General features: G+C 36.8%; 1 protein-coding gene across 3 annotated transcripts in view; it reads right to left on the minus strand.

Moving 5' to 3' along the window:
• MCMBP (minichromosome maintenance complex binding protein) overlaps positions 1-25318 on the minus strand; it is a 45301-nt gene that overhangs the window by 11401 nt on the left and 8582 nt on the right. Inside the window, exons 2-10 of one of the 3 annotated variants that reach the window (XM_087432709.1) lie at positions 14894-14979; positions 14149-14289; positions 13977-14018; positions 11675-11776; positions 7294-7423; positions 4732-4883; positions 2931-3031; positions 1159-1337; positions 674-797 (exon numbers count right to left, since the gene is read on the minus strand). In XM_087432709.1, the coding sequence (XP_087288835.1) occupies positions 674-797; positions 1159-1337; positions 2931-3031; positions 4732-4883; positions 7294-7423; positions 11675-11776; positions 13977-14018; positions 14149-14289; positions 14894-14979 (1057 nt within the window). Of the gene's footprint in view, positions 1-673; positions 798-1158; positions 1338-2930; positions 3032-4731; positions 4884-7278; positions 7424-11674; positions 11777-13976; positions 14019-14148; positions 14290-14893; positions 14980-25318 lie in introns of all 3 variants that reach the window. The other 2 variants (XM_087432707.1, XM_087432708.1) reach the window with 2 other exon arrangements.

Consider the following 25318-nt stretch of genomic DNA (forward strand, 5'->3'; position numbering starts at 1 on the left):
ACTGTGCAACCATAAAAAGTTCATGAAGAGTTATGAGGGGAGAATGTTTAATGTAAGTCAAATGATAAAAGCAAGGTATGGATCTGTGCTTAGAGTATAACTGAGATCCATGTAGGGATGTATGTGTATGTAAACAAAAACAGATGATACGAACATGTACCAAAATGTGTTAACTGAGATGATCTCTGAGTGGTGCGAGTACAGACAATTTCTTTCTTCTTCTTTACGCTCTTGGAACTTGTTAAAGGCACACGTTACTTTTGAAATGAGAAAACAAAGAAATAGAGTGAAGCGAAAGGGAGAGGTGCTCACATCCACATACAAGTGAGATGTGCCCCTGATGGACCTCGCTGACTGCACACACATATAAAGACACAGGGAATTCAGAACGCAAAAAAGGATAAAATAAAATAGCTCATTTTAGTCGTCAGCCAGGTTCTTTATGATTTTGGCTCTTAAAGTTAAGACACAATCAAAATGCTAAATGTGAAACTGAGAAAAGCTGACAAAAGGAATTTGTGATTTGGTGTCACACTTGTTACTCAGAACAAATAAAAACCACTAGATGATGAAGCCTCAAACACACAAGTTACCTCAGAAACCCTCTTGCTCTTTTTCACTTTCAACAAAACACCAAACTTTCCTTAATTCCCACCAGGAATACAGCACTTACACTGTGGAGATGAGATGTAATATAAGGTATTCAGCAGCCAAACTGTCTCCCAAGAGGGCATGAGTGAGGAAGCCAAGCAGTTCTGCTCTGACTGGAGACAATTCGGACATGAAACTTGAAACAACTGCAGAAGGAAGGGAGACCAGATTCAACACACGTGCACCAGCTCCTCTTAAGCGTCTCAGGCTAAAAACACAACTCTGGGGAACAAGGCACTACAAGTCAGTAGCCGACTAGCACAGACTTAGAATACTGGTCAGCAAGTGATGCGAATCTTCAAAATACAACAGCTTGCATACTTTTTTTTGGCCTCATTTTAATGAAGAGAATTAACATAAAGGAAAATGGGGCAAAAAAATGGCGATTATTAGAGACACTTATTCTGACGAATGAGGACCCGACTGGCTCCACCGTGAGCACACGTCACGGGCCGCTCCCGACACACGGGAATACCGGGCTCTGGGTCACGAGGCTGCAGCACTTACACTTACAGGTTTTGCTCTCCTCCTTGTTAAGGCAAGCAGGCAGTAACGGATTGATATGCTGCAGCTTCTGGGCTAACACCACGTGAATTCTGGGCACTAACGAAGCAGGAGGACTGTGCACTCTCTGTTCTTCGGCGGTGTCTGTGCACTCCATCGGATCCAGGAGCGACGAGGCATCCCTACGGAGAGATGATAAAGCTTCGATTCACAGATACATCAGTTGTGCAGATGTAAAAATAACGTACATCTCTGAAAACAACATTAGAACTCAAGCCAAGAACACTTCCACCTGTACATCTCCTTCAAGAACAGAAAATGGCTCCTCATTCGTTACATCACACGGATTTCAGGCTAGCTAGGTTATTTTGTGATATAATGTACATATTCTATTCTTCAAGGACAATAACGTTTTTACTCAGAATGCTGTCACTGCACTAAATGGGATATAGTATGTCACTCGGGTTATTTCAAAACACAGTTACTCTCTGTGGGGCTCTCAGCTGGGACATCAAATACATGACAGCATGTCTCAAACACTGGTCTTTTTCTTTAAAGCTGTCAGGTTTCTATTATTCAGTGTGTGGAGAAGCCACTCATCTCTATCTTGCTGTTTTTCCTGAATTTTATTCTTTCATGATACCTCCCGAGAATAGCGAGCAGACAAGCAGTGAAATACAGTGCGAGTTTTTCAGATTTGCTAAATAAATTAGCAAATGATAGATTTACTGTGAGATGACTAAAACAAATGACTAAAATGTTTTTAGATCTTCAGACTTTACAGGTGAAAGTTAAATGAGGAACTGGATATTTACATAGTCTCAAAGTATCTCCCTTCAAATTACTTATCAATTAAAAAGTGAAAAATAGCAACTTTACAGGAGATAAACCTGGTAGACACCACCTTTTAAACAAGTGATCAAAATGAACCTCATCAGTAACGGGACAAACTAACATCTCATGTCTCCGGATGTAATGCACTAAGAAGGATACATCACTTATGTGGTATTCCTGCCCAAAACACATAACCTGAATCTAATCATGAGGAAACATGAGACAAACCCGAACTGAGAGATATTCTACAAAACAGCTGGCTTATACTCTTCAAAAGTGTCAAGGCTTGCTGCTCTCTGCCATGTGAGGATACAAGAGAAGACAGCCATCTGCGAACCAGGAAACAGGCCTCACTAGACACTGGAGCTGCCAGTGCCTTAACCTTGGACTTCCCAGCCTCCAGAACTGTGAGAAATGAATTTTTGTTAAGTCAAAAAAAACCCATCAAGGCCATGAAAGATAAAGAAAGGCTACAGACTGTTCCAGGTTAATGCAATGAGTGAGCCTATGGATCCCGGACCCAGGATAAAAAAAAAATCTGCCAGAAAATGACTGAGACAATTAGTGAAATTAAGTATGGATTCTGGGTTAGTGTATTGTGTATTCATGGCAAATCTCCTAATTGTGATAGCTGTACTCTGATTATATATGAGAAAGTCTTTCTTCTTAGTAAATATGGAGTGAAGTATTTAGGGTATGATATAGGTATGTTATATGCAAATTACTTTCAAGTGTTTCAGAAAAATGTATGTATGTATAGAAAAATGTCTGTAGATAAGAGAGCACAAATGAATGACACAGCGAATGGGGCATAGCTGTTAAACAACCAGTAAATCTAGACAAAGGGAAAAAGGGTGTTCTTTATAACTCTCCTCCACCTTTTCTGTAAGCTTGAAATTATATCAAAATTAAGTTACCAAAAAAAGAGCAAATAAACTCACCTTTCATCATTGTTCAGTATACTTAGCACAGGATCCACAGACAGTATGCCATACAACTCAAGAACATCGTTTACTTTGAAACAATCCCAGTCTTCATAGACCTAACAAGCGACCACACAAAATCTCGCTGTTAGGACTACATAACACCAAAAAAGCATAAGATGTTAGTGTTGAAGTAATAATAATAATAATAATATCTTGGAATTTTAGATCAAGAAATGGACCTTAAAGCAACTCCTTTATTTTATAAATTGAGACCAAGAGAAGTTAGGTACTTGCCTGGTCATTCTGCTGGTTAGCCAATAAGTTAACGACTCAAACACAGGATTCCCGACTCCCAGACAATGTCTGTTTTCAATATACCACACTACTTCAAAGAAAAGGCTTTCCCCAAAGGATGATGGTCAACTAAAACTAGAAAACTGCATTATCTCAAAATCTATTAACCACACCAAGAGACGGGGGAAAAAACCCAGGATTACTAACTTTGGGGTTATTCACAAACTATGCAACATTAGGAGGATTAATAGCAAACTGAGAATGGCCATTAGGTTTTTCACAAGAAAAAAACAAACATTCAATGTTGTCTGTTGTGATGGACTTTTGTAACTGTCCAAGCCTCCTATTGGTGAGACCTAACTGTGGCACAGCAGGAAAAATGTAATTCTGGCCCCCGTATTACGTAACTGAAGTACCATTTAAGTTAAAATCACAACAAATACGACCGGAAATTCTTGATGATCATTTCTGAAACTTGTATCAGTTATTCACCTATCAGGATTAAAAAATTAGAATAAGCAAGACAGGAGAACAAACTATTACGAATTTTTTTTCCTTCTATTTTATTTTATATACAAGTGAGAAATGAATTTTGATGAGAAGTAAGAATGGTAAAAATGAAGTAGATATCAGGAAGTTAGAAATGATACAGGAAGGAAGTAGACATGAACTAAAAAGCCATTCTACTTTGTGTTTGAAATAGTCTTCAATTCTCTAAAAATGCTGTGGTAGGAAGAATAATTGCCCCAAAGATATCTACATCCTAATCCCTGGAATCTGTACATATGTTAACTTAAAGGGACTTGCAAAAATTAAAGACCCTGAGATGCAGAGATTATTGTGGATTATCGGGGTGGGCTCAATCTAATCACGCAGGTCCTTAAAATGGGAGAATCTTTCCTACCTATGGTCAGAGGGAGATGTGACTATGAAGAAATGGTCAGAGAGATGCACTGCTGCTGGCTTTGAAGATGGAGGAAGGGGCCACAAGCCAAGGAATGTGGGCGGCCCCTAGAAGCTGGGAAGGGCAAGAAAACAGATTCTCCCCTGAAGCCTCCAGAAGGGAATGCAGCCCTGCTGACACCCTGATTTACCCCCAGTCAGATCCATGTTGGACTTCTGACCTAATGCCTGTAAGATGATAACTTTTTGTTGTTTAAATCCACTAAGTTTGCAGTGATTTGTTACACCAGAAAGACAAAACTAATACAAATGCTAAGAGTTTTCCGTTTTAGGGCCGGCCCCGTGGCTTAGCGGTTAAGTGCGCGCGCTCTGCTGTTGGCGACCCGGGTTCGGATCCCTGGCGAGCACCGACACACCGCTTCTCCGGCCATGCTGAGGCCGCGTCCCACATACAGCAACTAGAAGGATGTGCAACTACGACATACAACTATCTACTGGGGCTTTGGGGGAAAAATAAATAAATAAAATCTTAAAAAAAAAAAAAAAGAGTTTTCCGTTTTAATTTCTGAGACATAAAACACATCTATGTCAATGTCAGGTCTGTGAAAGGCTTTACTACCTTCACAAGGCACGCAGGACCCTTCTCTCCCGGCAGTGGAAAATTCAGATCAAAAGGAGATGAGAGGTTCAGGGAGTTCAGCTGTTGCCCAGCAGAAGCTTCAGTTTCTAAACGCTTCGGCTCTCCACACCACTGAAGACCACCAACGTTCCCTAAATTCAAAGGACAGCACTGTGCTTAGTCATGGCTAAGGGCCCCTGGAGACAAAGAACATTCTTAAAGAGGCTGTCATGTCTGATATAAACGATGCTTCTGAGCTCACAAACTTTAAGTTGTTATAGTTTTTAAGGAGATAACACATGCTAACGAAGCTTTGACCTATGAAGAGAACAAAGATTATTATGAAAATTTGAAAATTTAATAATTTCCCCCCCTACAATAAAATGGCAACATATTCCCCCCATCAAAATCTCGTGGAAGTACTTTTAATATTTAATATGGTTACTTTGACATCTTTGACCTAAAGAATACAGTCTACTGAGAACAAAACCACGTTAGTAGAACACACTTCTTTCTACTTATTAAGCATAATAAAACCATATAGCGATAAATTCGTTTACCAAATACTAACATCCACTATACCAGGAATCAGACTAATTGTTCGGGACACACAGATGATTAAAAGACAGGCTCTACCCCTTACATAGCCACAGTATAGGGCTGATAACTAGTTAGAATCAAAATACAGCCTGCCATACCACAGAATATTGCTTAGCAATAAAAAGGAATAAAGTATTAATACACACAGCAATTTGGTTGGATCTCAAGGGAATTGTGCTGAATGAAAAAAGCCAATCCACAAAGTTTACATACTATATGATTCCATTTATATAATATTCTTGAAATAACAAAATTACAGAGTTGGAGAACAGATTAGTGGTTGCCAGGGGTCAGGGACTTGGGGGGAGGGGAGAGGCAGGAGAGGTGGGTGTGACTGTAAAAAGGCAACATGGGAAATGCGGGTAATGAATTGCTCTGTGTCCTGACTGTGGCAGTGGTCACATGAATCTACATAGGTGATGAAACTGCAGAGAACTAAATACATTACACACAAATCCAGATGAAAAATGTGAATTCTGAATAAGGTCGATGGATTGTATCAACACCCATTTCCTGGTTATGATAGTCTACTATAATTATGTAAGATGTTACCATTGGGGGAAACGGGGTCAAGGGTATACAGGATCTCTCTGTATAATTTCTTACAACTGCATATGTATCGACACTTATCTCAAAAAAAGTTTAAAAATATATATAGCCTAAAAGATTGCCTAAAAATCAACAACCAAGATAAAGTTTCCATAAATACTGCACTCAAAGCCCTGCAGTATGACATTCAAACATAAGGAGCAAGAAACAGAAAGGAGCATCAATTGCTCAAGTGATAAGAAAGAGAATTACCATATGTCCTGGATTCTAATATGTCACCTATTGTTATGATATACCATTAATTTTAATAAACATTTGGGGGTGAATGGAGAAAAAGAAAGAATACTACCACATTTGTATATATTTACTGTAAAACATCCAATTTTAAAAACTTTAAAATATGCCTTAGCATTAAGGAAATACAGTAATATGAACTTATAAAGTAGAATAACACGTGGTTAGAAATACAGTAATATGAACTTATAAAGTAGAATAACACGTGGTTAAATAAAATTCATTAGTAAATCTTTGTGTACCACTGACTGTGATATTCGCCCTCTCCACCCAATCTTACAGACACCAATTAAGTAGACTACTGTGTTTTACCGTCTCTCCCTTTAACTTGCACTCTGATTAATGGTGCTAAAGAGAAGTGACTGGTACATAAAAGGAGAAATAAAGACCAACTTATCTACTTGCTTGTAATGAAGAAATTCACTGCTCACAAAAACTGTGATTGGTGAAAGCAATAATGATACATGCCAATTCTGAAATTCTCTCATGCTCTTAGAAAATTTCAACTTTTGGTCTCCTTGTTTTAATCAGAGTTAGTTGGATTTTAAGCATGTTAAGAAATAAACCACTATAAACCTACGTAAATAGGACAAATAGAACTGTGACTATTCTAAGGGTCATCTGCTCTAAACTTTAGGAATGAGTAATCTAGCATACCACAATTTCATGTTTCTCCTCTGATAGTTTCAATCTTACTAAATCAAATAAAAGTACCACTATTCCAAAAAGAAAATAACAGAGGATGTTTTCAGATATAAATAAATCATTTTTAGGATAAAGTACTATGCTTCCAAATCACTTAAGTGCTGAGAGAAAAATAAATACGAAGAGAAAAGACTTGTTTCAGCTAACCACTGGAGACTAAAACTGACAGTCGAGCAGCCCCTTCTCACTAGGTGATGCCTAATCGCTCAGAGGAAGCACAGTCTGACCAAAGAGTACTGTACGAACTCCCCAAACTGCCAAAAAATTCTAGTAAACTTGAAAGCAAGGTTGTCAAATCATGCCAGCTCATAAATCTAGAGCTATATTACACAACAATTCTGAAAATGAGTCTACTGCAAGAGAGCCGAAGTCGACAGAAAGCCTGTTGGCACACGCTACCTGCTTGTCTGGTACCTGCATGTTGGTCTTTCTGTTTATTGGGCTGTAGGTCCATATCTTCATCGTCTTCGTAACTCCTCTTGTGACGACTGGGCGTGTAGGATGTTGAAGGACTGACTCGAGCTTGGTTTGCATTAACATAGGCGTTAAATGAAAGGTTAAGAAAAGACTACCACGAATGGAGCAATATCCTAAGTTATGCTAATTATATGACTGATAAAAGATTACTAGTTTGGCAATTTGGTTAAAATAAAAATGTATTTTAAAAGAAGGCTAGACTTCCAGTTCTGGTCATGAGTAACAGCTCAACCTTAAGACCCCTACTCCTGCTGTAAGGAAGTGAAAAACTGGACAGAGACAGGAAGCAACTGTTTTCAGTCACTGGACAACAGAGAGCATAAGCTCATGATCCTTGAAGGAGGAGAAACATACCGAGTAAACTCCACACTCTCTCTTGGGGGCATTTTCCAATCTGCAACAAAGAGAAGTGGAAGCCCTGCTCTTGTTGGGTAGAGAAAACACAGGACATAGTTCAGGGCTACTGAAGCAACTAGACTTTGCAGGACAGTACTAGAGAGCAAGGAGTTGCAGACAGAAGCCCCAGGAATCTGTGCAGGTTCCATTTGGGTCTTTGGCCGAATACAAAGCTGTGGATGCACAAGTCAAGATTCCTTGAGGCCTAGCAGAGAATAGCTGCTTGTTGGCTTCGAGCTAAATGGAGATTCTGGAAGTTGTGCAACACTAGAACTGGACCCTGCTGAACATCCCAGGCACTCAGGTGAGACCGAGAAATAGCACATCTCATGAGTAAGGACTATGTCCTACACAGCAAGGGCTACTCCATACCCACCTTCACAAATCCCAAAACCAAGCCTCGATAAGATGACAGTGATCCACTTAAATCACCTGCCTGTCAGAACAAAATGCAACATTCTTGAAATGAAGACAAAACCAAACTTTCTAGAATGCTGTGTATCAGCATACAATAACACATTATTAGTTATGTGAAGAAGCAGGAAAATATGACCTATAATCAGGACTAAAAATAGTCAATAGAAACAAACCCAGAGATGACCCAAATATTGGAATTAGCAGATAAGGACACTAAAAAGCGATTATAAAATTTACAATTTTAAGAGAAAAGATGGATATGAGTCAAAGATGAGTAACAGATGAGTAATAATAGCTGAGAAATGAAACAAATGAAAAAGAACCAAATAAAATATCTAGAACTGAAAAATAAAATATCTGAAACAAACAAACAAACAAAAAAACAGAGCCTCAGTCACCTGGAGGACAACAACAGGTAGTCTTAACAATCATGTGACTGGAGTCCCAGAAAATGAGACAATGATGAGACTGGGACAGAAAAACATTTGAAGAAATAAAGGCTGAAATCTGAAAAATATCAACCCACAGATCCAAAAGGTCAAAAAAACTCAAGCAAGATAAACACAAAAAAACCCCATATCTAGGCACATCATAGTCAAACTGCCTAAAACCACAGAGAAAGAGAGAACATTCGAAGAGTGAGAGGAAACTCAGACACTACACACAGGGGAACAATGATAAGACGATGGTTAGCCTTCCATCAAAAAGCAATGGAGGCCAGGAGACGACAGAACTATGGCAGTCAAGTGTTGGAGAGGGAAATACCTGTCAATCAAGAATTCTATATACAGTGAAAAGATCCTTCAGAAATAAAGGCGAGGGCCGGCCCCGTGGCTTAGCGGTTAAGTGTGCGCACTCTGCTACTGGCGGCCCGGGTTCGGATCCCGGGTGCGCACGGACGCACGGCTTCTCCGGCCATGCTGAGGCCGAGTCCCACATGCAGCAACTAGAAGGATGTGCAACTATGACATACAGCTATCTACTGGGGCTTTGGGGGAAAAAAAAGGAGGAGCATTGGCAATAGATGTTAGCTCAGAGCCGGTCTTCCTCAGCAAAAAAACAGGAGGATTAGCACGGATGTTAGCTCAGGGCTGATCTTCCTCACAAAAAAAAAAAAAAAAAAAGACATTTTCACTTGAACCAAAGCTGAGAGAATTCATCAGCAAAAGATCTGTACTTAAAAAAAAAGCTTAGTAAAATGATTCCAGATAAAAAACAAAGAACAAAAAGAGCTAGAAATGGTAAATATGTACACAAATATAAAAGATGTATGTTTTTCTCATTTCTTAATTTATGTGGAAGACAACCGACTGTTTAAAGTAAAAATAATAATATATTGTGGGCTCTATAATTTAAGTACAAGTAAGTGAAGTGTATGACAACAGGACAAAGAATGGGAGGGGTAAATGGAAGTACAGTGTTGTCAAGATCAAGGAGCAAAGAAGTCACAAGGGAAATTAGAAAATATTTTGAAATGAATGACAGTAAAAACAACAAATTAAAATTTGTGGAAAACAGTGATTAGAGAGAAACTTACAGCCTTAAATGCTAATATTAGAAAAGAAGGAAGATTTGAAATTAATGATCTGAGCATCTACTTTCACAAACTAGAGAAAGGAATTAAAACAAAACTAAAGAGGAAGAAAATATTCAGAGCAGAAATCAATGAAACAGAAAACAGAAAATTAAAGTAAAAAGTCGGGTTTTTGATAAACCACTAGCAACAGTGATCAAGAATAAAAGAGAATATTTAATTAACATTATTGGAAATGGAAGAGGAGACCACTGCTAGATATCCCCCACACATTAAAAAGAAAATAAGGAAATAAAAGCTTTATGTTATTGACATAAATTCAACAACTGAGATTAAATAATTTTGAAACAATTCCTTGAAAGATACAACTTATCACAAGTGACACAACATAACTGTTAAAAAAAGTGAATTAAAAATCTTCTCACAGGGCTGGCCCCATAGCTTAGCGGTTAAGTGCGAACCCGATGCTGGTGGCCCCGGTTCGGATCCCGGGCGTGCACCAACACACCGCTTCTCTGGCCATGCTGAGGCCGCGTCCCACATACAGCAGCTAGAAGGACGTGCAGCTATGACATACAACTATCTACTGGGGTTTTGGGGGGAAAATAAATAAATAAATAAAATTAAAAAAAAAAAATCTTCTCAAAGAGACAATGCCAGGCCCCAAACTGGAAACAACCCAAATGCTCATCAAATGGAGAAGATATAAACAAGTACTATCATTTATAAAAAGAAATGAACTACTGATACACACACATGGATGACTCTCAAATGCATTACACTGAACAAAAGACATGAGACACAAAAAATGATGTACTCTATGATTCCATTTGTAGGACATTCAAGAATAGGTTAAAAAACCACAGAGCAAGAAATCAGGATGGTAGTTGCAAGGTAGGGGAGTGGTAACTGGAAAAAGGTACACACAAAGGAACTTTCTGGCCCAAGATCTTTACTTTGACTGGGGTGTAAATGAAATGGGCATATGCATCTATCCAAATTACTGACATGTACCATTAAAGTCTACGCATTTCAGTGCATGTGAATTATGCCGAAAAAAATTACTAACGAAAAAAATTAAATAAAAAAGAGATTGAGATGTTTCCACAATCTCCTCTCAAAAGAACCAACATGTTGGGGCCACCCCGGTGGCGCAAGCGGTTAAGTGCGCGCGCTCAGCTGTGGCGGCCCAGGGTTCGCTGGTTCGGATCCCGGGCGCACACCGACACACTGCTTGGCAAGCCATGCTGTGGCAGCGTCCCATATAAAATGGAGGAAGATGGGCACAGATGTTAGCCCAGGGCCGTCTTCCTCAGCAAAAAAAGAGGAGGATTGGCAGATGTTAGCACAGGGCTGATCTCCTCACAAAAAAAAAAAAGAACCAACATGTTGTTTTCCCTCAAGAAAATTAGAATTAGTTCTAATTTAAAACTTTTTTTTTAATTTTATTTATTTATTTTTCCCCCCAAAGCCCCAGTAGATAGTTGTATGTCATAGCTGCACATCCTTCCAGGTGCTGTACGTGGGACGCGGCCTCAGCATGGCGGGAGAAGCAGTGCATCTGTGCGCGCCCGGGATCCGAACCCGGGCCGCCAGCAGTGGAGCGCGCGCACTTAACCGCTAAGCCACGGAACCGGCCCTAAAACTATTTTTTTACTTAATTATCATAATTCTCTTTTTCAGTACCTTTAAACTACCTCAATCTTTTTATTAGTATTTCACTATAGGAATGTACCATATTATCATTTCTCAGTGATGAATACTTAGGTTGCCTTACAGGTTTTCTTATTTAGAACAAATGAAACACATTTTATTCAAATAAAGCCAAGCTTTGGAAATGAAGAAACATTTTTTTTTCGAGCTAACTTCACTAGAGTAAAAAGACTAAGTTTTTAAAAACTCAAAATGTGAACTATGGTCTTTTCAATTGAAAAAATAATCAGAAAACATTCAACACATAAGAAAGGATATTTCTTTTACCCACGTGGATTCCCCAGGCACTGGAACACAATAGAAAGTCTGTCTTTCCAAAGTACTAGTTCTTGGAGAGTTTAAATCAACTTCTTGTTGAGGCTGTGGTGTACACAAAGGGTATTTTTAAATTTTATTAAGCAAAACAAAATTTTTAAAAATTAGCAACCACATTTTCATATTATTTATAAAACCATAGTAAATATTTCACATTAGAAGTTAATTAACAAGCAACTACTAAAACCAAACTATCATTTTTTAAAAGAAAATTGGCATAAAATCATTTCACATGTAATAATCAATATACTACCTTTCCTGATATCCACAATGCACAGCACTCTAGGTTACAAAATTAAATCCTTTTTAATAAACAGGATACTTTATTTTTTTCAAAGACAGAGCACATGGTAATTTCACTGTCTCTTTCACAGAAAACTATCGGATTCAGCCTATAAAATAGGAATTTAATGAAATACTCATTACCAGGTAGCTCTGAGATGAGATTTAAGAGTCAGATATTATTCCCTGGAAAGGGCATATTCTGTATTTCAAATACACTTAGAAAATCCTAAGAGGTAGAAAGGGCCCAAGATGTAACACTAAAAAATTACTTTAATAAACATGTATTACTTTTATAGTATAAAAAAATCCTCTTAAAAGCAAATAAAATGTATATTCCATTTTGTAGGGAAAAAAAAGGACCCGAGACATTGAGTCTGAGCCTGAAAAAATGTGTAGAAAGCTGGGTTTTCTGTTTGTTTCTTTCTTTCCCCAAGTTCCCTTTTTCTGGCATGGTGCTTTTACTTAAGACTCTTCAGCAACAAAGGACAAACTCTGCCTTTGGTAGTGTCACAGATGGAGAATCACATCTATTTTATTTTCCCATTTCCAGATGCTGAGATTACTGAGCTACAGTGATACTGCACTACTGTGTACTAGAAAAAGTTGTGTATTAATATATTAGCCTAATATGACTTAGGGCTCCTTAAACAAGGGATGCAGTAAGCATTTTTTAAGTTGATTCGTTAGACTTGGCACAACATTTTACCTTATGAAAATACTCTAAAAGAAAAAACACACTGGGAGACCTGAAGGTCATCATGTGTAAGATTAAACAAATCCATCTTTCACAAGTCCACTATTCTAAATAGTTGTAAGAAGTTACATTTTTGTTTAATATAATCTTTGCAGCAACCTTTCCAATTAGAGCTGTTCTTCTGTCCAGACTGGCCCAGTGAACTAGAACACTCTATTCTATCACGAACAACTACTATGAATTAATGGGCTGGTATAGGGGTTTACAAATCAATCTCTTGAGGTTTGGGTAAGCAGGAGTCAGACTCCCAGAACGTAAAAAGCCCTAGATAACCTGATTAAACTGAGATTCTGGATCTGCAAAGCACAGAACTAGACCCAGAATGGAGGTAACTCCACCAAGATCCCACCTTTCTGCTGAGGCCCTGCATAAGCACCTGTTTGGTCAATCCCCACCTGTGATACTTGTTTTCTTTCCAACAATTGACAATTACCGTCTGTGTTTCAATGGAACCACATGAAAAACACACAAAAAGCAAAATATGGGAGACATTTTCAGTTAATATATTTATTTTGACATGCTGATAATCTTTTTTTACTATTAAACTAGAAATAAATTTTAAATTTTTCCCAGTTATAATGCCAGGCATGTCGAACAAGTGTCTGAATGAAATTAAATTTAATTCTGCATGTTGTTCCTCTATTATCAGAAAACCAATAAAAAAAATGCAGACATACTGTGGTTCCTCTATAATTGCTTTTCTAGTAAGTTTCTACCTCAAGACTATCCCTTTCACAATTATAATTATATCCAGTGTTCTTCCTTCCTTCTCCCACTATTGATATGTAAGAGAGTTTCTATTATCAAAGAAAGCTTAAGTTTATTAAAAACTTTTTTTCTCCCAGGAAAAGAGGACAGGATTTAATCAAATTTAATTAAGCAAGTATTGAGCCTTAATCTCCTACTTTCATTTTAAAAGAATTTATCATTACCTGTAATTTTTTTTAACTAAGTATATAGATAATTGGGGAAAAAAAGGAATTAGTTTTGTCATTTACAATATTCCATCGTCTCAAAGATTTTTAGAAGATCAAAATATCCTATCAGAGAAACTCTTAAATAAAAGGCAAATACAGAAAACATTTCACATGACTTTTTAGAACTGATTTACACAAAAGATAAATTTAAGATCAACCAAAGAAGAGTCAAATTCTCTTAGGAAAAAATTCTTATTAAAAATGTTTTATATATCCTAAGGATACGTACCCCACACTCTGCTACATCTCTATATTTTCCAAAATGAAGAACCTATGACCCAAAACAAAGGATAACAGTATTATATCAGTATATCTGAATCAAAACTACCATAAACAACACAAGGACAAAATTAACACCACTAACTATAAACAGCAAGTTTCATGCGAAAAGCAACACATACTCGTGTCTTTGTGTTTCGGTTAACCGTTTCATAAACTCCCATGTAAAACTCAGGGTCAAACATATCCTGAATCATGCAGCGAAACTTCACAAAACTGTTAGGTTTCAAATAATGAAGGGGAACTTCATTCAGTGACGGTACCTTAAAGGAAAACAATTAAGTCGATAAAATATTCTGTCTATAGAACATTAAGCACACATACATAGACTATATATCCAGACCCAAATTGCAAACCACGCACACAGAAAATCAAGCCCCATCAGGGAGCCAAATGATCTCAATGGCCAACATAACAAAATATCTGGACAAAAGTACTTTCTGAGTTCTTGCAAGTTCATATGATAACATTTGACTATTACGTAAAAGGATGCTTTTCCTTCAGAACACTTTTCAACTGGCAGAAAGGCATTTGCTTTGCTGAGCTCTTCTTTTAAAACTAGTACATGTCAGTTCTTCTAAAATAAAGGTAATAAAGATAATTGAAGCTCTCACAACTACTGATTTTTTCTTAGAAAGTAACATGATCAGTTACTGCCACCTAGAGGTACCAATGTAGAAGCATTTAATTGCTTGAATTTAAGTTGCAAAAGAGACCAAACTCTTTTAATAAATATGCACTTAAAGCAGAGGAGAGTAGTCATTAATTTATATATTTTTAAATTATATGTGGATTACTACTCTACTGAGAGAACCTGGAAGTTGCCCAACGCTCGCCCCCCCAACTCCCAAACAGCAACAAGCTTACCCATTTAGGAGCATTATTTTCTTTCAGCTTTTCCTTAAAATATTCAATTACTTTCTTCTCCCAGTCAGGATTAACTCCATTTTGGGCTGAAAGAAAAATACACTTTTCAACGCTAAAGGTACAATATATCACAACAGACTATGCTCAGGTGAGTCACACGTTACTTTAGCGTGCCTGCATCTGAAGCACTGCACTGGACACTCAAGAAGCTGCCCTCCTGGGGGGCTGGTGTTACAAATCAGGGCGACGCTGACCTCCTGCAGTAATAACCTGGCTGAGAGCGTCCACAGAATGAGACAGGAGGCCACCTAGACAAAGCAGCATGTGAACCATCCTTTGTAAAGCACACTGCTCTTTGAAAACATTTTTATACAGATTTTTAAAATCTTTACAACTACCCTGAAAGGAAGAGCAGAAGGTGATCTTTTTTTTTTAAACTTTTTATTTGGGAATAATTTCAAACTTTCAAAAAGGCCACACGAACAGCACAAAGAACACCTGTATCCTTGCCCCATTTGCTTTATCATTTGCACCCTCAAATATTTTTCTAACCCTCTTGAGATTCTTACACACATCATATACTTTTACATTTAAATATTTCAATGTATGTTTCCTAAGAATAAGGATATTATTTTATATAACCGCAGTACTGTTATCAACCTCAGGAAATTGAAAATTGATACAATGATTTTATTTAATCCATCATCCATATTCCAATTTGTCATCTGACCCAATACTATCCTTTATTCCACCTTTTCTCCCTCAGTACAGGACCCAGTCTAGGATCACATAGTGCTTTTAGCTATTATGTTTCTTTAATCTCCTTTAATCTGGAACAGTTCCTCAATCTTTCTTTATCTTTTATGACACTGATACTGAAGAATACAAATCCTTAAAAAAAAAAAAGAATGCTCCTGACTTTGGGTTTGTCTGATGTTTCCTTATGATTAGATTGCAGTTGTGTGTTACCAGTCAGGCTCCTACATAAGTGATGTTGTGTCCTGGTAAGGGTATCATTTAGAGACAAGATGTCCATCTTCCCCTCGTTGATGATGTTAATTTTCATCACCCAGTCAAAGTGTAGCCACTTTCTCCACTGTAGTTACTTTTTTCCCCTTACAACTAATAGTCAATCTACAGGAGACACTTCCAGACCATGCAAATAATTTTCATGAAACTCCTCCCTGCCCCCAGAAGATCTGGCATCCATTGATGATTCTTGCAATGATGACTGCAAAATGGTGAGAAGGGTGTTTTTAACGTCCTGTTAAAGATAAGAAAACCAAGGCTTTGAAAAATTATGGGAATTGGCCAAGATCAAAGAGTGAACTATCAACAGAATTAGGAATACATATTTTCATGAACGAGAACCACTAAACCATAGGTGGTCAATATTTCCACCATTTATATTCATCACACAGGTGCTATGGAGCTGTGGAGTAAAGGAATTTTGTCTATATTTGTTATGGAGCTGATTCTGTTATAAATACTCATAAAATCCTGCTAACACCATGCTTTAGCAGGGCTTCCAAATGCTTTTACTTAAGTGAGCAAAGGCTAGTTCTGAAAAAAGAGCAAAGGGGAAAAACCTTCGGCAACTCCGATGTGCAATGAGCGTTAAGTCCACCAGCAGACTGGCCCTCACAGGTGGTTCCCTGACCAGCAGCATCAGCATCACCTGCGTAGGTGTTAAAACTGCACATTTGTCAGCCCATCCCAGACATACTGAATCAGAAACTCTGGAGATGAGACCTAGCAATTCGTGTTTTAAAATACCCTCCAGCTGATTCTGATGCACTGAAGTTTGAGAACCACTGCTCTACGAGATGCACACCAATAAACGATTATTGAATTGGGGAAAAAAACAAATACAATGGGTATTTTTGCTTCTAGTCAAAATGGATGTTTAAAGAGGAGACTGACATGCAGCCATGATTGCCACACTTGCCACACCAACACTACTATTCTGATGGCATTTGGTAAGAAACACGAATATGCCACCAACAGGTGATGAAGCTACAGCAAAGAGGGACTGGGAAGCGGTAAGTTACTTCTAAGGAGCTATATGTTTCAAAAATGTAAGTCAAAGCCAGCTTACAGATATCCAGTACTGCTGGACAATTAAAGGACTGCAATAGATAATTCCAAAAATATCCAGAGTGCAACAATAACTGTCCATTATTTATTAAGCCTACTGTGTGCCCAGCATTCCTCCAGGTGCGACAAGGACACCTAGAGCTGAAGGAACTTAGAGCTAAGATAAGTTATGGACAGAATAACAGCCAAAAGCAAAGAGGAGAAACCAATGTAGGTCAAAGAATCTCAGAGAGGGCTTCTGAAAGAGGTGTTGTTTGAGCCAGGCCTTGAAAGAGGGAGAGAACTGAATCATGTCGAGGTAGAAGGGACTGGCATATTCTAGACGGAGAGCACTCCAAGGGGAAGGAACAGTAATGGAAAAGGACGAGGATGGACACTACCAGAAATTCAAGTACAGGGAGCAACGAGTGCCTGGAAGAGAAGATAGCCAATGAACAAAAGGAAGATGAGGCCACGCATATCACAAGGAGTTTTCAACACCAGGCTACAAACTTGCTCTCTATTCACAGACAATCAACCTTTACATTCCCAGGGTCTAGCAAGGGCCTAGGACATAAGAGCTCTGGAATTAGAGAAGTAAACATTAAATAAATACAACGTAGAGAAAATATGTTGTTTTGCAAGACTAGCATCCACTTCTCCTTTTTCTAATGACAGTGCTTCTTTTTGAGGGAGGAACCGCTGCACCCTCACTCTCAGTCGAAGGCCTCAGTGGTGATGATTGGTTTAGGGGTGCACCAATCAAAGACAATCCCAGGAGTAAGGTTTAGTAACTGGGTGCAACATTATAGCTTATAATCCTGAAGCTGCCTGTGGCCACTGTGACCAAGGTCCATCTGAAAACTAAGCCATCCCAGAGGAAAGCAGAGTAGAGAGGCAGATTTCTGTAGACATAGTGTAAGTATCTGGCTGTAATTGAGCCTGACATTAACTCGCCCACGAATTCTGTTACCTGAGACAATGTATTGACTTTTTTTGGTTTAAGTGGAATCGAGTTGGGATTTGCAACGAAGAGTCCTGCTCAGCCCACAGATATCACTCTATCGTGTTTCCCATGAATTCTTGGCCATCTGAATTTGAACACCACTGCACTCAATCTTGCTCTAGTTTAGGGGTCAGGGGAGCTGAGGAACAAAAAATAAATAGGCTTTTACACTCTTACCAACAGTTTATGAGGGTTCTAGTTGTTCCACCTCACCAATGCTTGGTCTTGTCAATCTTTTTAATCCTAGTCATTGTGCTGGGTATGCGGTGGCCTCTAGTTGTAGTCTTAACATGCACTTCCCTAATGATTAATGATGCTGTTCCCCTTTTCATACGTTTATTGATCATCCCAGTAAATCCTTTTGTGAAGTGACTACTCACGTTTTTAAAAAATTGAGTTTGTTGTGGCATTACTGATTATACTAATTTTTTGTGTACTCTAGAAGTAAGTCTTTTGTCAGATATACGTAGGGTATTTTCTCCTAATCTGTAGCTTGCTTTTTGATATTCTTAATGGTGTCTTTTAAGAAGAAGTTTTTAATTTGATGAAGTCCAGTTTTTCACTTTTTTCTTTTACAGTTAGTTTCTCCAAGATCATGAAGATATTCTCCTATGTTTTTTATTTTTCATATTAGGTCTATAATCCATATCAAATTAATGTTTTTGTTTATAGTGTGACGTAAGGGTCAAGGCTCATCTTTTCCCAAAAAGATATCCACTTGTTTCGGAATTATTTAATTAAAAGATTTTCTAGCACTGAATTGCTTTGTCACTCAACTCACTATATTTATGTTAATGTATTTCTAGATTCTCTATTATGTTATACTGATCTATTTGTCAATCTTTATGCCAATATCATACTGTCTTTAATCACCATAGCTTGATAATAAGTCTTAAAATCAAGTAGTTAAGTTCTTTAACTTTGTTCTTCAAGTGTGTCTTAATTATTGTAGATCCTGAACATTTCTATATAATTTTGAGGAACAACTTGTCAACTTGTATGTAAAGGCTGCTGAAATTCTGATTAGGGTTGTACTAAATACATAGATTAATTTGAGAAGAACTGACATCTTAAAAATATCAAGTGTTCCAATCTATAAACTCGCCCATGGGAGAGAGTATAGGGAAGCCTACACATGGATTCATCCAGACTCCAACTGGGTCTTCTTCCCTTAGCATCCAGCTGTATATCCTTACCACACTGCGGTAATAAATCTTAGCCAAGAGTACAACTATATAGAGTCACATAAGTCCTTCTAATGGATCTCCAAACATAGGGGTGGTCTTGGAACCCCCAACACATAAGTGTATCAATAGTTCATTTCTTTTTATTGATGAGTAGTATTCCACTGTATAGCTGAACCACAATTTGTTGCTCCACTTACCCGCTGAAGGACATTTAGATTGTCTCCCAGTTTTGATAACTATGAATAAAACAACTACAAACATTTGAATACAAATTTTTGTGTGAACATAAGCTTTCATTTCTAGGGTAAAAACCTAGGAATGAGATAGTTGAGTAAATATATGGTAAATGTATGATTAACTTTAAGATTCTGCCCTTTTCCAGAGTGGCTGTACCATTTTACACTTTCATCAGCAACACATAAGAGATCCAGCTGTTGCATTCTTGCCAGTACTTGGTATTGTCACTATTTTTTTGTTTATTCTAGCTGTTCTAATAGCTGTGTGATATCTCATTATGGTTTAAATTTGCATTTCTCTAGAGGCTAATGATGCTGAACTCTTTTCATGTGGTTATTTGCCATCTTTACATCCTCTCTGGTGAAGTGTCCATTTAAATCTACTTAAATCTTTTGCCCCTTTAAAAATTGAGTTAATTACTGTTGTGTTTTCTTTATATATTCTGGATACAAGTCCTTTATCTGATATACCATTTTCAAATATATTCTCTAAGTCTATAGCTTGTCTTTTCATTCTCCTAACAGTTCTTTTGCAGAACAAAAGTTTTTAACTTTGATGAAGCCCAATTTATCAAATTTTTATTTTATGCATTGTCTTTGGTGTCATGTTTAAGAACTCACTGCCAAATCGTGGGTCATGAAGATCTTCTGTTTACTTCTAAGTTTTATTGTTTTAGGTTTTATACTTCTATGACCCATTTTGAGTTATTTTTTGTATAAGGTATAAGATTTAGGTTGAGATTAATATTTCTGCATACGAATGTCTAACTGTTCCAACATCTTTGTTGAAAAGAAAATCCTTTTCCATTGACTTGCTTTTTGTACCTGTCAAAGACAATTAGGGCAACAGGGATGAACCTTAAAAACATTATGCTAAGTGAAATAATCCAGACAAAAAAGGACAAACATTGTATGATTGTACTTATATGAGGTCCCTAGAATAGCCAAATTCATAGAAACAAAAAGTAAAATAGAAGCTCTGGGGGGACACTGGAGGGAGGGTAGGGCTGGGGGGGAGGGAAATCCATTTCATTTTGAGTGAGTTTGGATAATCTGTGGTTGTGGTAGGCAGAATAATGTCTCCTCCAAAGATGTCTACATCTTCATCCCCAGAACTTGTGAATATGTTACATGGCAAAAGAGAATTTAGGCAGAAGATGGAATTAAGGTTGATAACCAGCTGACCTTACCACAGGGAGATTTTTGGTGGGTCCAAGATAATCACAAGGGTCCTTAAACGTGGAAGGAAGAGAAGACGAAGTCAGAGTGAGAAGAGGTGAGAACTCGATCTGCTACTGCTGGCTTTGAAATAAAAGGGGGCCACAAGCCAAGAAATGGCAAACTCTAGAAGCTGCAAAAAGACATGGAAATAGATTCTCCCCTAGAGCCTCCAGAAAGGAATGCAGACCAGCTGACAACTTGATTTTATCCCAGTGAAACCTGCATCAAACTTCTGGCCTCTCCAACTGTAAGATAATAAATTTATATTGTTTTAAGCCACTAAATTTGTAACAACAGAAACAGGTAACTAATACAATGGTTTTTGAGGAATTGGCCCATTTCATCTAAGGTATTGAATTTATATCCATAGAGCAGTTTGTATTATTTACATCCACACAGTCTATAGTCTATAGTGGTATCTCCCCTTTCATTCCTGATATCAGTAATTTGTGTCTTCCCTTTTTCTTTTTCCTTGCCAGTCTGGCTACAGGCTTATGAATTTCAGTGATCTCTTGTAAACAAACAAATAAACAAGAAGCTTTGGGTTTCATTGATTTTCTTTTTCTTCTGTTTTCAATTTCATTCATTTCTGCTCTATCTTTAGTATTATTACCTTTGTTCTGTATGATTTGGGTTTATTTTGCTCTCCATTTCTAGTTTCATAAAGTGGAAGCTTAAATTATCGATTTGAGACCTTTCATCTCTTCTAATAAATGCTCTTAATGTCTCTTAGCACATCTTTGGCTGTATCCCACAAATTTTAATATGTTGTGTTTTCTTTTCATTTAATTCAAAATATTTTAAAATTTCCCTTGAGACTTCTTTTGTAACCATGGATTGTTCAAAAATTCAAGTTTGAATTTCTTAACTTTCTGTTACTGATTTCTATTCTAACTTCATTATGGTCAGAGAACCTACTTTGATGATTCCAATTCTTTTAGGTTTGTTAAATATTTGTTTTATGACCCAGGATGTAGTTTATCTTGGTGAATGTTCCACAGACACCTGAAAAGATGTGTATTCTGCTGTTGTTAGGTGGAGTGTTCTATAAATGTCAATTAGATCTACTTGATTGATGGTGTTTTACAGTTCTGTACTCCTGCTGATTTTCTATCTACTAGTTCTGTGGAATACTAAGAGAGGTGAAGTAAAATCTCCAACTGTAGATTTTTCCTTTGTTGTTAGGTACATTTACATGTATGTTTTCTTGGTGAAGTGACTATTTTATCATTACATAATGTAACTCTTATTCTTTCTCACACAACTTTTCTTTAAAATATCTTAAAATTTAAAAAGAAGAAGCCAATGAAGAGGAAAACATGGGATCCAAGAAACAACAGAATTAACTCATGAATGCAATGGGAAAAAAAATCCCAGTATGACAACTAAGCAACAAACCTAAAAAGCAACTGGCACAAATTAGAGGAATAACTCAGAGGGCTCACTGAAGAACATCCACAAAAAGATAACAGCTTTGAGTAAATAAATGGTATGAATAAAATGCTGGAAGAATTTAGTGAAAATGATGTCAAATTTCTGTTCAAAAGGCAAGAGAAATGCAGTAATACAAACAAATCTAAGTAAATTAAATTTTAACACACTACTGCTTAAGGAAATAAAATACACACGTACCTGACAACATAGCCTCAAAATACATAAAGCAACAACTTTTAGAACTAAAGAGAAAAACAAATCAAACAGCAATCACAATTAGAGACTTTACCACATCCCTCTCAGAAACATAAATCAAGCACAAAACACAAAGTATGAATAAGATAATTAACAAGCTCTCTAATAAATATGTATAAATATCCAAACACAGAGTACATTTTTCAGTACACATCATTCACAAAAAGTTCTATGTACTAGTTAGAAAGGAAACCTCAAATGCACAATATGTTCTCTGACCAAAATATGACAAGATAAGAACTCAGTAACCAAAGGAAAGCTTAAAACAACAGCACCCTCACATCTATAATGACTTAAAACAAACAAACCCATACTATTAAATAATTCTTAGTTTAGAGAGGAATTTGTAGGGGTAATTATGAAATATTCTCAGCAGGATAATAAAGAAAGCTATACAGGTTAATATTTGTGGAATACTAAAATGATGTTGAGAGAGAAAGTTAAAGATTTGAATACATTTATCCAATGCCAAGAAAGAAAAGAAATAGATGAGTTTATTAGTATTCAAGTTAAGAAGCTAGAAAAAGAGCAATAGGCCAAACCCAAAAAAATAAACAAGGAAAGAATAAAACTAAGGGCAGACATCAATGGAATGGAGAACAAAAACACCAATACAAATAATATTAACATAGACTTTTCCTGGCAAGCCTGTTCAGAAAAAAAAGAAAGACAATACAAAGAAAGAATAAAATCATACAAGTAAATAAAAACAAGAGGAAAGAATTAAATAAAACACAAAACTAAAAGGAAAAAAATAATTATAGGTAATAGAAAAAAACAAAATGAAAAAAGGGGAAATGTTATAAATACTAAAAACGATGTAAAATAATATGAACTATAAACTAATAGTTTTGAAAATTTAGATTTAAATTTAAAGAAAGATTAGCAGACTGAGTTCTTATTTTTATCACAATTTGTCAAAGAACATTGTATGTCCAATATCAATATGAGAGAAAGAAAAGAAACAGTAGCTAATCCTTCCTCCCTATCTCATGAAGCCCCAAGTCCAGAAAATTTTGCAGTTTCAGGCCAATGTCACAAAAGACAAAGAAGCAAAAATCCTATATAAACTATTAGTTAATGGAATCCAAGGAAGTATTAAAAAAGAAATCACGTTCAAGCTGTACTCATCCCAATAATGCAAGAATAGTTCATCATCAGAAAATTTATTAGTAATGTACCACATTAAAAGATTAAAGAAAAAAAAATATGCTCTCAGGGGATACAGAACTAAGCATCTGATAAAGCCAAAGACCTATTTTATTATGAAAAACTATAAATTATGGCTTGATAGTAAACTCTGGAGTATAAAAGAAACCACTTGACTTGATTCTTGAAACACTGTCCTTAAAGCAAAATAATTTAACGACAGGATTATGTTTCCTTCCTTCCCTACTGGTCCAAACATCCTAGTAGGTCCTGCAGGGAAAACAATTATATTATCATAATATTGTAAATGCTGTTCACTGGTTTTTAACCTTTATAATGTGATCAGACAAAGCACACAGAATGTAAATATTACACATTTTGTAATGCACAATGACTGACACAAATTGGGTAGAAGCAATGAAGGGCAGTATAGAGACACTAATTTCCTCAGTGAAAGGCCTGAAATAGTATCTAAAGCTGTTGGAGGGAAAAAGAGATTTTAGAATATGACTTTAAATCTAAAAGGAAAGGAATAGAAGAATTAAAAATAATATAAGTGAGAAACCAGCAGCTTTCCCACCAACCAGGAACAAGGCAAGGATGTTCCCTCTGACCACTCCTTTTCAACGTGGTGCTGGAGTCCTAGCTAATGCAATAAGACAAGAAAAGGAAATAAAAGGTATACTGATAGAGAAGGAAAAGAAAACTCTCAAATGACATGATTTTCTATGTAGAAAATCCAAAAGAATCAACAAAAAAACTCTTGGAATTAATACGCTATTATAGCAAGGAAGCAGGATGCAAGGTTAATATACAAAAGTCAATGATTTTCCTAAGCACTACGAATGAACAAGTAGAACATGAAATTAAAAACACAGTCCTATTTATATTAGCACCCCCCAAAATGAAGTTCTTGGATATAAATCTAACAAAATATGTACAAGATCTGTATGAGGAAAACTACAAAACCATGATGAAAGAAATCAAAGAACTAAGTAAATGGAGAGATATTCCATGTTCATGGATAGGAAGACTCAATATTGTCAAGATGTCAGTTCTTCCCAACTTGATCTACAGATTTAATGCAATCCCAATAAAATCCCAACAAGTTATTTTGTGGATATCAAAAAACTGATTCTAAAGTTTATATGGAGAGGCAAGAGACCCAAAAGAGCCAACACAATATTGAAGAACAACAAAGCTGGAGAACAAAGAACTCTTAAAACTCAATAATAAAATGAACAACCCAATTAAAAAAATGGGCCAGAGACCTGAACAGACACCTCACCAAAAAACATATACAGCTGGCAAATAAGCATATGAAAAGATGCTCCACACTATGCGTCATTAGGGTAATGCAAATTAAAACAACGAGATACCACTACATCCCAACATCCAGAACACTGACAAACCAAATGCTGGAGAGGATGGAGTACAACAGGAATTCTTACTCATTGCTGGGAGGAATGCAAATAGTACAGCCACTTTGGGAGACAATTTGGCAGTTTCATACAAAACTAAACATACTGTTACCATACTACCTACCCAGCAATTGCACTCCTTGGTATTTACCCAAATGAGTTGAAAACTTTTGTCCACAAAAAACCTGCACACACGTTTCTAGCAGTTTTATTTGTAACTGCCAAAACCAGAAGCAAACAAGATGTCCGTCAGTGGGTGAACAGATAAATAAACTGTGGTACACCTAGACAATGGAATATTAGTGCTAAAAAGAAAAGTGCTGTCAAGCTAGGAAAAGACATGGAGGAAACTTAAATGCATATTACTAAGTGAAAGAAGCCAATCTGAAAAGGCTACATGCTGTAGAGTTCCAACTATGACATTCTGGAAAAGGCAAAAC

Source organism: Ceratotherium simum, chromosome 6 (assembly GCF_057802395.1).
Source record: "Ceratotherium simum simum isolate JZ-2026a chromosome 6, ASM5780239v1, whole genome shotgun sequence".
In the NCBI taxonomy this organism is placed as follows: Eukaryota; Metazoa; Chordata; class Mammalia; order Perissodactyla; family Rhinocerotidae; genus Ceratotherium; species Ceratotherium simum.